Source organism: Molossus molossus, unplaced genomic scaffold (genome assembly GCF_014108415.1).
Source record: "Molossus molossus isolate mMolMol1 unplaced genomic scaffold, mMolMol1.p scaffold_m16_p_17, whole genome shotgun sequence".
NCBI classification, from domain to species: domain Eukaryota; kingdom Metazoa; phylum Chordata; class Mammalia; order Chiroptera; family Molossidae; genus Molossus; species Molossus molossus.
Genome location: NW_023425352.1, coordinates 32,922,929 through 32,936,266, shown reverse-complemented (window position 1 = coordinate 32,936,266; position 13,338 = coordinate 32,922,929). Strand labels below are relative to the sequence as shown.

Sequence of the window (13,338 nt, the reverse complement as noted above, 5' to 3'; positions counted from 1 at the left end):
CTAGAGGATATTATACTAAATAAAATAAGTCAGGCAGAAAAAGACCAATACCATGTAGTTTCTTTCACTTATGTGTGGAATCTAAAAAACCAAGCAAACCAAAAAAAAATAAAAAAAAAACAGAAACAGACCAAAGGGATGGTTACCAGAAGGGGGGGAGGGGTGAAAAGGAGAAGGAGACTATAGTCAATACTACTGTGATAAGTGTGCATGGTGACAGATGATTACTAGAATTAGTGGGGTGATCACACTGTAAGATATAAATGTGTCAAATCCCTATAGTGTACACCTGAAACTAATAAAAGCAAGGTAAGATTATATATCAACTATACTTAAATCAGAAATAAATTAAGGGCCTGGCCGGTATGGCTCAGTGGTTGAGTGTTGACCCATGTACCAAGAGGTTGCTGGTTCAATTCCAGGTCAGGGCACATGCCCAAGTTGTGAGCCCAATCCCCAGTGGGGGGCATGCAGGAGGTGATCAATCAATATTCTCTCTCAACAATGTTTCTGTCTCCCTCTCCCTTCCTTTCTCTCTAAAAATCAATAAAAAAATTTTTTTAAATAAAGGAACAAGCACACCAAAAGAGAGAGAGAGAGAGAGAACTTACAAATGATCCCTTTTTAGAGTTGAGAGGTGAATACTGACATTTAACTCCATGCTCTGAAAATTTGTTTTCAATTTAAAGAAGCCAAGAGCGACTTCCAAATCCCACCAATCCCAAGAGTCTCAAACACCCTTGTGGGTCCCTTCACCAGAACATTTATTAGTGTCAACTTGTGTTTGGTTTTGCATTGACTTGAGGTATCAGCTGGAACCTCAGAAGGCCACATAAAGTGGCTGCCCACATCCTTCCCTTACTCCCAGCTTCTTCTCCTAGAGGAGAGTCGAGGCAGATTTTCAACCCATTCAGTCCCATACCTGGCCTGGGTTCCTCGGAACCTCCTCAAATCTCTCCAGTGCACAATGAATTCTTCCTCCCTGGATCCCTGAGCCTACAGTCCTCAGCCTCAGAATTTGATAGCTCTTGGTGTGGCTCTTACCTGTGTCCATTTCGATTTACCGATTAGGCAGTGAACTCGAGATCGTGGAGGGGGTGCTAGGAGTATTTGAATTCCCTACCTTATATAACATGGTAGCAGGTTCCAAGGAGGTGCTTAATAAGTACACACTGGTTGATTATCTCCTCTTACCCACTCTTTAAAATGCTTGCCAGCATGTGCCCAGCTGCTGTGGCTCAGTGGCTGAGCGTCAACCCATGTACCGGTAGGTCACCGGTTCGATTCCTGGTCAGGGCACAAGCCCGGGTTGTGGGCCAAGTCCCCAGTGTGAAGCATGCAGGAGGCAGCCAATCAATATTTCTATCTCTCTTTCCCTCTCCCTTCCTCTCTCTCTCAAATCAATATAGAGAAAAAAAATTTTTTAATTCTTGCCAGCATGCTAATGATCAGTAACACCCTATTACTGATCAAGTAACATCTCTATTAGATAGAGGACAGCACAGGACTGGGCAGAAGACTCCAGTCAGGGACCTCTGCTCCTAGGCAAACCCTAGCACAAAGCTTTTGTGCGAAGTGAAAACAGCTTGTGTGGTGCCTATACCTGAAACTCCATCTTTTCACGCGTGAGGCACACGTGTTCCGTCTTCCCAGGGTTCAGGGCTCCTGCACGAGTGATGCCCCATCCCCAGGCTTGCACTCCATTTGAGCACAGCAGAGCTATCGAATACAGCCTGTCTATCTGGGTTGAACACGTTGTGTCATTTTTACACTCAGGCCTCAATCAGGTAGCAGCTTTGGCCACAGCTATCAAAATCTATTATTTGCTAGAGTTGTGGGGTTTTTTTGTTTTAAGACTCAAACTTTGAAGTATGAGAAGAGAAACTCAGATGTCTGCCTTGAATTCACTCTATTTCAATAAACGGTTTCAGAATTGTAACTACTGGGACCAGGGAGGGGAGTGCCAAGTTGACACTGCCATCTTCATCATCACTGGGTACGCACTCACAAAGGACTCCAGTCCTGACTGAGAAAGCAGACTTCAGTACTGGGGAAAGCAGAGCTCCCTTCTGTGACAAAGTGTACCCCAACTGTCTCCCTGCTCCCCCCACACTAATGTTCTCAAAGAGAAACCTGGATCAACAGACAGCAAATTAAGGCACTTAGCCTGGAAGTAGTGGTCTTGATAGAACCAGACTCTGGGGAAAACTTGGGAATTTTCAGACTAGAATCTTCCCATCTATACTAATGGAAAACTGAAGCATAATCCAAAGGATCTGATCTGCCCAAGAGAGGGCCTGTTTCCAAATGGCTTCTTAAACCCACATAAGAAGACGATCCAGGTGGGCAGAAGGGAGGAAGGCAGCCCCCAGAATCAGACAGCTCTCCAGTTTTACAGGATTTCACGAGGTGCTGGAGCGCAGGGACCTCTGAGTCACTAGCTGTGGGCCTGGTGCCTCAGTTTCCACACCTATAGAATGGTGATAATGTAGGTTATTATGGGGATTAAAAAAAGACAATGCACAGGAAGTGCTTAGCACACTAGCTAACACATTGGAAGTGCTCAATAAATGGTTTTTGTTTTGTAAAATATTTGATTGCTACCACATACTTTCATTCATGCCAGTTACATCTTAGTGCGATCCAGACAGGCCCACTCACCATCCAATCCAAACCCCTTGTGCAGGGGAAAAACGTTTTTCCAAACATGACTATAAACTCGTTTTATTAAGCTTTTGAAATAAGAAAATATTAGCATAAATTTCTGATCTATTAGAGAAATCACAATCTGAAAAAGTATCTACAGCACTTAGTGTCCTTTGCTTTCTTTCCTACTCGGTCAATTTCAGAATAGAGCTTGCAATGGCATGAAGAAATATTTAAGGTCTGGGATCATCTCACCACAATTTTGTTCTCAGGTCCACAAAACACATCATTCTCATGAATCCCTCCATTTGAAATAAACAATATAGGCATGGGACCTTAACAGTAAAATTTTGTGTAGATGACAATGATAGTCTCTAAAATCTACATTTTCCTACTGGTTCTCTAAAAATGCTGTCTTCCCTGCCCTGGCCAGTTTGGCTCAGCAGTTAAAGCATCGGCCTGCAGTCCAGAGAGACCCGGGTTCGGTTCCCGCTAAGGGCACGTACCTCGGTTGCAGTTTGTCCCTGGCCCTGGTTGGGTCGTGCGGCTGGCAACCACTCAATGTGTCCCTTTCACATCGATGTTTCTCTCTCTCTCCCCCTCCCACTCTACCTGAACAAACAAAATGTCCTTAGGTGAGGATAAAAAAAAAAAAATGCTGCCCCCTGCAGAGAAAAATAAAATACAAATTTATGCATGTATAAAGTCAAAATATCCCAAATATATTACACAAAATTTTAAAAGCTCTGATCTTTTTTAAAGCTATGCTCTTTTTCATCAATATTTATACTACTTTAGAGAAATTGTATTCCAGGACCAGATAAATAAAATTTTACTATGATCATTACTAAGATATATATATATAATAATATTAAGAACTTTTTATATTTCAAAATAATCTTTAGACTTGAAGGTTCAAGAAATGACATTTTGTGTAAAGTGCTATTCTAAACACATATAACTTGATTTTTAACTTTAACTTTTTACAGATATTTTCCAAAATTTTCTTAAAATTTCAAAAAAGAGAAAAAACTCATGGACACGGACAGCAGTGTGGTAGCTGGGGAGGGGAGTGGGGAGAGGTGGGAGAGGGTATATGGGGGATAAATGGTGATGGAAAAAAATAATAAAATAAAGGGGAAAAAACATTACTCAAAACAATTACAAATGACAACATTCAAAACTAAATTCTCAAACTAAGTAAGAAGATAACAAGTAACATTCAAATTTCTTTGGAAAACAACTATGAAATATTACAGTTTTATCCCATCAAACCAAGTCAGTATTTCATTCTGAAAGCAATGTATTAATATGTAATTTTATAAAATAATCCAGTTATGGGCAAAGACTCTTGATGAACATGCTCAGTTACCTAGAATCTCCTCATTGCTATATTTTGTCTCTTAATTTCTTTGGCAGGACATTTGTGAGACCTCTTGGGGACAGTGAATTAAATGGTCTTCAAGGTCAAGATATTTCCTTGAGGTTCAGATTTAAATGTGTTCAACAATTAAAATCCCCTTTCAATTGTGTGTGCCCCTATTTATAGGTGCAACATAATTTGAGGTTCAGGATTATCATTCTGTGTATTTAAAATGGTTAGGACAGCCTGGCCGGTGTGGCTCAGTGGTTGAGCATGGACCCCTGCACCAAGAGGTCGCTGGTTTGATTCCCGGTCAGGGCACATGCCCAGGTTGTGGGCCAAATCCCCAGTGGGGGGCACACAGGAGGCAGCCAATCAATGTTCTGTCTCATTGATGTTTCTATCTTTCTCTCCCTATCCCTCCCTCTCTCTCTAAAATCAATTTTAAAAAAAATTTTTTTTATTGGTTAGAGACACACAGGGGGACCTGGCTGTCTCTTCTCTCCCCATGCCTTCCCTCTTCAATCTGAAGACTCAGAAATTATCCCAAATCATAAGAAAGTAGAGTACTTCGGAATTAGTAAACTATTCTAACCCAGTCGGTTAAGGAATGTGAAAGAGTTCATACATTGTAAAATAGCACCCCACTAGCCTTCTTAATCTTCTCCTCCCTCTCCGCTGACCAAAGCTATCATTTATGAGAGTGCTATGATGCTGAGGTTAACCCCTGATGTCTTCTTATTCAGCTGAAAATATCCACCAACTTTCTAATGATTATCCACGAAGAGACGAAGAATAGTGGACAATTGAGCAGGAAGTAACACAGGGAGAAAGGAATCTTACCTTTAGAATATCTCTAGAATAATATTTTTCAGGCTAAACCCCCAAGACAGTTTTGGGTAACAATAAACCTAAATGTCTGATCTGAAAAGAAAACTCTCACCAGAGACCTGCTGATTCAAAAATTCAATTCCTGGCCAGTTGGAATACTGCCGATATTTTCCATTCTTAACAGGAATGTGTCTGCAATTTATAAATAAGAGCTCTTTTTCTAGGGGGCGGGATGGGAAGTGTTGGTGTTAACATTTTAGATAGAAATTGCCTTTACAACTTGGTGCATTCTGCTAAATTTGAAGAATTACATGTGATAGTAACAGAGGTGAGAGCCTGGGACACGGTTTTCAGATGAAAGCTCTCAGTCTCTGGGGCACACTTTCAGACAGAAGATCCACCAGCCACCCTTCAGATCATTTCCAACCATAGCATTCCATAATTCTTTGGATTCTCAAAGTGGTGCCCACCCATTGCCAAAGCAAGGGCTAGCTGAGGAGTAAAGGCGGGGGGGCGGTCAATTTTGTTCTATATTAATCATGGTCTTTTAAAAAATATAAAGTATTCTGCCCTGGCCGGTTTTGCTCAGTGGTTAGAGCTTTGACCCAGGGTCCAGAGAGACCCGGGTTCGGTTCCCGCTAAGGGCACGTACCTCGGTTGCAGTTTGTTCCCGGCCCTGGTTGGGTCGTGCGGGTGGCAGCCACTCAATGTGTTCCCTTCACATCGATGTTTCTCTCTCTCTCTCTCTCTTCCTCACTCTCCCTCCCACTCTATCTGAACAAAAAATGGAAAACATGTCCTTGGGTGAGGATTAAAAATATATATATATATGTGTGTGTGTGTGTGTGTGTGTATACATATATGTATGTGTGTGTGTATATATATATATACGTGTGTGTGTACATATATGTGTGTGTGTGTATGTGTGTGTGTGTGTAAGTATTCTTCAACACTCCTGTTTAAAACCCTAATGAGAAGCTCCACTGTGAAAAAACTCTGGCATCTTCACCTTCCACTACCACATCTAAGCTGACCCCCTCCTCCAAATAGCATCAAGTAAGCAAACCTACATGTCAGTGTTTCCATTTACCTTCTAAGTGAAGAGAGGAGGTGGAGGAGCAAAGAGTTTAAGACAGAGCTGCTGCCCAGTGTCATCTGCTTTGATCATGCCTTGAAATTACCCCTAATTACAGCTAATCATATCAGCAATGGTCTAACATTCTCCACTGAGTGATGCTCACTGCCTGAATGATGTGAGTTTAATTATGAGCACAAATTCCAAATGAGGAAACTCTGAGCCAGTTCAGCTTGCTTTGTTATTCACTATTTCCCCCTATAAATATATCAATAAAACAATAATAATAATTTCCTTGGAAGGCAATGCTCCTGCCAAAATAAAATGCTTTAGGAACAGGTACAATCCAGTGGTCCCACCTCCCCTGCCCTGCAGATTCCAGGTTCAAGGCCACTGGTCATGTGGGGTTGTAACCAGGCACAGCAATAGCCACAGATTCTCCGTCTTTCTGATCGAATTCACTTGCTACAGAATAAGCCACGGATCCATTGGTCCAGAGCTGCAGCTTGGGATCGGATTCTTTGGCAAGGAACTGCAGCTGGGGGTTTTTCTTCTTCTTTACAAGTCTAGCAAAGCCAAGCAACACAGAACTAAATATCATTGAGAATCCACAGAGAAGAAATGCTGCTGTGTAGCTGCCCGTCGTATCTACCAGCCACCCTGCAACCAGAAACAGCAAAATCATATTGTTGAGTTGAAAATCCAATTACTTACCCGTTCTGCAGTCTAATTCTCTGTAAGGTAATAACAACAGATTGCCAGCACCACCCTGATAATCTTGACACAAAAAGGAGATATCCCAAAAATACTGTGCAGTAACTGAAAAATGCGTCCTATTTTCTAGGGAAATGTCTAGAATGGATGGCTGTTATGATGTCAAGTGCCTGGAGGGGTGTCACATTCTTAATACTCACAAAATAAATATGTCTTAATATTATTAATCCCATGAAATATGGTAGAAAGATAAAAGTAGCATCATTCAAATTGTTGATGCTGGGATCAATTGCCTAGGGTGTTAAGAGAAAATAATCATACAAAATGCTAGTAGTATTCCCAAACATATACTGTCTATCTTCAATTCAGTACATGTTTCTGGATAAAGCAGAATCCAAATTTTCAATTGGATCCAGCCATTGTACCCCATCCAGTTTGAAAACCAGAACTTTAGGCCGTTTTAGAAGTTGCAACTGCAAATTTCAGAAAGCATAATTCTGCTATCGCAGCTTTTTTTCCTCTTATCTCTTGTTACAACAGGTTAATCGCAACATCTATTCTGGCTCTAAATTTTTAGGAGAACCAGGGCACATGTTATGCAAAATATGGGCCATAATGATCAGAGAATCAATGGGGTAAAATTAGACTTTGGCAGGCAATTATTTTGCGATTAAAAAGTTAAACTCCTCCGAACTTTACCTATATGCTAAGAAAATCCACCAGAGAAGTACACGGTGTCTCCTCTCACCCACTTCAAATCCATTAGTTAAAAATGGCATGTAGAAACTGTCATAAGCCCCACACACTTTCCTGCAGTCCAGAGTACTCCCCAAAACTCTGGTTATCTTGTGGTTTGATTGAGCATTTCTACAACACCAAACAGAAGAGACTGAGTAGAGAGCTGTCATTTTAAAGGTGATTAAATAAGAGAAAGATTACAAGAACTCACACCCTAACCCTCTAATACCTGTCAAGAAGTACACTGTCTGATTGAGCAAATAAAGGCCCTAATTGGAAAAAGGATCCAGGAATCCCAATTTCGTTCCGTGTCCCAGGACTTTTTAACAGAATCACACGGCTCCTAAAGGTCAGCAAACAAAACTGGCAATGAAGGGAGGAAGTAGGAACATTTGGGGAGCAGTTTCCATACAAGAAGCACCAAACCTATGGTCCTATACCATGGAGTTGAAACTGACCAGGAATTTTCATCTGTAGCCATTGATCTGCCGCACTTTCCCCTGTTGGCTGCTTATCACTTCCTGGGCTGTGGAAATAACCCTACACTATCTACTCCGAGCGGCAGCTAAAACAGAAATCCTGCCTTCTTTACGACATCCCCTTCTTTGCTTCTAGGTAAATGTTTAGCTCATTTCTTTTTGCCTATCTTCAGAGTCCTTCATTCTCTTGGTTCTAATTTAAGCGGGTAATTATCTGGATCTGTTAGTGTCAACCGAGTGAGACTGAGCATCGCAAGAAAGCTGGCTGAGAATTTAGATTCCTGAAACTCATCCCCAAAGATTCTGATCACAGAGGGACGGTTAAGGAATCTGTATTTTTAACAAGGGTGCCAGGGGATTCTAAGGCAGATAGTCCCAGGCCCTCAATCTGAGAGACACTGGTCCTGACCACACACTCCAGGAAGGAGGAGCAGGTTCTGATGAGCTTGCTGCTATAGCAACAGTGCCGAACAAGGCGGCTGTCCACAAGCAATAAATATTTACTGAATCACTTGTTTCATCATGCTTTAAATTTCTATAGCATTTTACAGTTTGAAAATGCTTTATCTGATGAATCCAAAATCTGTATGTCAAATGTGTCCTCCCTCTAAAGCTCAGATTTCACTCTGACACAGCTCTAGGGGTCATTTTATTGGGTGTTTCATATATCTCAGTATGTGTAAATATTAAATTCACTTTTTTTTTTTTCTGGCAAAGCTACTTTCTCCAAATTCCTTATTTCTTTTAACCATGCCATTATTTTCTAAGTTATGTTGGACTTCTTTCTCTCCTTCACCCTCACATGCTAAATGCAGCTGATTTGTATGTATGTGTATAAGTGTGTGTGTGTGTGTTTCTGTCTTTCTTTACAAAACTTCCTCCTTGCTCCTAGAGCTCATTTTTATTTCTGCCGCAATAGCCCCCTGTTTGAGCCATTACCAGTTTGCTCCTGAACTATAAAACCCTAACTGCTTCTCCCCTGAATGACCAAATCAACTGCTAGAGCACATTTTCTAAAATATACTCTTTGTATCCATAGTCTTTGAAGAGCACAGGGCCCCTCCTCTGGCTGCCACTCAGGTCACTTCTCTATGACACATGATCTCAGCCTCACCACCCATCTCCTGTTAGAATCCTGCGCTCCCACCAGACTCCCCTCTGAATGTGCTCAGCTTCAGGCAGAAGTCTGAACAGCTGCTCCATGCCATTGCTCTCATCGTTAGCATGGAATGGAACCAAGACCCTAATTTGGGACACTTTCTTTCCAAGAAGGCTAAGGTCCCTACTTCATTAGATTACAAAACAAAGAAGTAAGGTGAGATCGTGGTGTTTTGGTGGCTCCCACATCCCTTTCTCTTCCACTCTTCCCCAATGTACTTCCAATCCTCACTTTCTGTGTGTGAGTTCCCTGTTTTCACATCAAGACCACAAAGAGAAGAGGTGGCTGGGGTGGGGGTCTCTCTGGAACTTACCTGCTATGGGTGGGCTCACCAAGTAGGGCACTGCATGAAGAAAGTACACCACGCCGAGGGCTGACGACAAAGAGGCGGTCCCCACTATTTCCGCAGTCACTACTGGGATCAGTGTCACATAGGCACCATCAAAGTAGCCAAAGGTACAGGAGAAAGGCACGAGCAGGGGGAGGCTTTGAAGCATTGGGAGGCAGAGATAGCAGAGCCCGTCTAGTCCCACGGCAAAGAGGTAGCAAACATACTGGTAATTCTTCAGACACCTGTGGATTTGAAGCACGAGAATGAGTGCCGTATGCACGGGTTCTATCAAAGACCTTTGGAACCAGGCCAGCCGGCAGGAAGCTTGGCATTTATTCACAGAGATGGCTTCCCCATCATGTGTTATCTGTGATGTCTTCATTCTATTTTTCAATTACAGTTGATACTCAATATTATTTTTTATTAGTTTCGGGTATATTCCTATCCTTCTAGCATATGCTAAAGTAAGAATTTATCTTCCCAGGAAGCATGGTGTGTTAGAAAATCATTTATGGTCTAAAATTAGAAAGAAGTTTGAATCCAGTTCTATTACCTACTAACTGCTTAACTCCAACCTCAATTTCTTTAGCTATAAAATAGGAAAATTACCTATCTCATAGGACTACTCCAAGGACAGTCATAAAATAACTTGCAGAGTTTCAAGACACTAATATTTTCTAGAACTCTATCATATTAGATGCTTTCAGATATGTTATCTATGGGTATCTGCCATAACATATATGCTCTAAAAATAACCCAAGTGGTTACACAAGGAAGAAGCCATAAGAAGAGGACACTGAAATGATTCGCCAGCGACTGTGAAGGTCATGTACTAGGACTAAGTCTTATTTCAAGACTTCCCTAGTGGTACTCCCACTAATATTTTTACTCTGTAGCTCCCAAACCATCTCTGATACCAATTATTTCAAAGATTCTATATAATATCAGCACAAGCAGATTATGCTCAACAAATGTTTTTCCACCCACAGTCTCATTTGAGCCTCACAAAATGCTGTGAGGTTTACAGGAAAATATTGCACTGGCCCATTTTACAGATAAAGACCCTTGAGGATCCGAGAGTTAGGTGATTTTCCCTAGGTCCCAATGATAATAAGGGGCAGAGCCAGCACAGGAACTCAGGTGTGGTATATCCCAGACAAGAGATCCCTCTATCAGATCTACGCCAGACTGCTTCTTGTTGAGTTATTTGACTGTAAAGACAGGTACCCCTTGCTCTCCCCCACTTCCTTAACCATTAAAAATATGGAATTAATCTTAAATATTATATTCATAACACTGAAGAATGGCAGTTGGATCCCAATTAATTACCAAAGACATAATGTGTGAGACACCACAAGATGATAGGTCTCCTAGGTCATAGCTCAAGTGTGAAGAGTCCATCATTTATGAGAATATGAGTAGCCTGCTGTCTTCAATCCAAACTGATAAGCATTAGCTGAAAGAAACCGCTCAGTAGATTTCTTGTAACTTTGGTTTCTAAGCCTGAAATTATAATGGAAGTATTTGCTATTCGCACTATCAAACCTAAGTATGTGGCCCCAGATAAGGTGTTATTACCGCACCTGGTCCTCCTTCCTAGACTGGATCCTACACCCTTTCCCACCGCCAGCAGTCTCTGGTGTGGTTCAAAACAAACTAAAACTGCGACACCAGCTATAGGTTGTCTTACCTGAGGACTGACTTGCATAGGATGGAATTAAATGTCTCACCAGAACTTATAGTTGCCCTAGTGTCTGGCAATTTGGAAACACCCACCATCCTAAACCATCTAGAACAGGGGTCGTCAAACCACGGCCACATCCAGCCCCCTCCCCACCCCGCGACCTGTTTCTGCGCTGTCCGTAAACTGAGAATGGTTTTCCCATTTTTGAGTAGTTGGAGGGGAAAAAAAAATCTAAAGATCATTTTGTGACATATCAAAATTATATAAAAAATTCACTTTACTGTGTCCTTACATAAAGCTTCACTGAAACAGCCACTTCCACTGTGTTCACACGTTGCCTGTGGCTGCCTCGGGGCTACGACAGCAGAGCTGGGTAGTTGTGATCATCTGACCCACAAAGCCAAAAACATTGCTACCTGTCCCTTCACAGAACAAGTTTGCCAACCTCTGACCCGAAGAACCAGCAAGCCAGTTGCCTTTGGACACTGAAAACGCGTTAACATTATTCAGACCTACGTATCCTCCAGGCAAAGGGGGTTAAGTGACAGTCAAAGCTTCTAGTCCCCTGATGGGGAACCAAGGTGGTTTCACAGACTTTACCTTCTGTTGGTTAGCCATCCAAATGTGACATTGCCAATGATGTCGATCACCCCAAGCGTGGACATGAGGAAGGCAGCCTGCTGGTGACTCACTCCCACGCTCAGCGCATAAGGCACCAGGTACACAAAGAGAGGGCTGCAGCCGTAAGCCATGAACAGGACGGAGACGGCGAACACGGCGAAGTCCGACAGCAGTAAGAAACTGTACTCCTGCTGCAAGGAGCAGCAGCGGCAGGTCTGCCCTGGTCCTGCAGCCCCCGGGGAGCAGGGAGACGCCGGCTTCCAGTCTTGTTTCTGAGGTCGACAGACATGGTTCTGCTCTGGAGCTGTCCGGTCCTCTCGAAGAGTGATGGGCCGCATCAAGGCACCGCAAACACAGAGGTTCAAGACGAAGCCCCCAAGAATGAGTAACGCCCCCCGCCAGGAAAACTGTTCAATGAGGAGCTGAACCGCAGGAGCCAGGATGAAGGTTCCGATGCCACTGCCCGACATGGCGATCCCGTAAGCAAGGGCTTTCCGTCTGCTGAAATACTTGCCAACCATGGCGATAGCTGGAGAGTAACAAAGTGCAAATCCAAGACCTGAGGATAAAGAGGACTCTGTGGGTGCTGGTACACCAAAAACAGCCGGTGCAAGAAAATATCTCGGAATGAAGTTACTTGCTTTGAAGAAAATCTGACCTTCTGTTAACCCCTTTAAAACACCAAGCTGAAAAGGAATCTGTCTCCCCTCACCAGCCATCCACAATTTGGAAAACATAGCATATATATGACTTTCTTCTTGGGAAGAAAAGCTTTAAGGAAATATGACTTCTTTTAAAAAAAAAAAAAATGAAATGAAGAACTTAAACACTATTACACCTATAAATTTCAATTAAGTAAAAAATCAGGCTAGTGCTGACCTATAAAATTTACTCTCCCCAACACCTCCTTTTAATTTAAATTATCCAGAGAATTGCCTCAAAGCTTTACTGCCTGTGAAGACACACGTCTGATAATCTGGACTACTCTAAAATTTGGGTGTAAATAGCACATATGACCCCATGAAACTTCCAGAGTAATTTCACCTAATTGGAAAACATCATGCCAATTTATACATGAACATCACATGGACAGAGTAACCTGAAAATATCTCTTGAAGTCAGCAGGAGGCCTCTTAAAGATTTTCAGCATCTATTCTTTTTAAATCAAGAAAATCTGAAGGGCTTTAAACCTAGAATTCATAGCATCTAAGGTCAAGGAAGAAAAAGAACTCCCTTTAGCTGCAGCTCAGGGTGACCAGTCATCCAACTGGCCTGACCTCAGGGGTGTCCCAGATGGGAGACTCAGTGCTAAGACCAGGACAATCTCTGCTAACCTGGGATGACTGGACACGCTAGGAGCCAGACCCTTTGGGTTACATAGGGCGGATACTTTTCTGAGGTAACAGAGCTAGATATATAGGCTGTCTGTGAGTTAAACCATTTATTGGCCTGATCGTGCTACCCACTGAGGCACAGTGCTGGACGTGAGTTAGTGCAACTTCCCACACCCCTCTGAGTGATGGGCAAACTGCTACTCCAGTCCTACCAACCGGCCCCACCTTGATCCTACACAGTCCCCTTATGGAATAGATATGTTGCTTCTCTTTCCATGGGGTTCATTATGATTCTCTAAAGTATACTTCCATAACATTGAGAGAGAATGTAAAACAGGAGAATATTCACTTCTTAAAATTTGA

General features: G+C 42.4%; 1 protein-coding gene across 1 annotated transcript in view; it reads right to left on the bottom strand.

Annotated features, from left to right (window-relative positions):
- Positions 1-5,794: 5,794 nt before the first annotated feature.
- Positions 5,795-13,338, bottom strand: part of SLC16A12 (solute carrier family 16 member 12) — a 75,031-nt gene continuing 67,487 nt past the window's right edge. The window contains 3 exon segments of the mRNA XM_036265494.1: positions 5,795-6,575; positions 9,319-9,578; positions 11,621-12,200. Coding sequence (XP_036121387.1) covers positions 6,313-6,575; positions 9,319-9,578; positions 11,621-12,200 — 1,103 coding nt within the window. The 3' untranslated portion in view covers positions 5,795-6,312.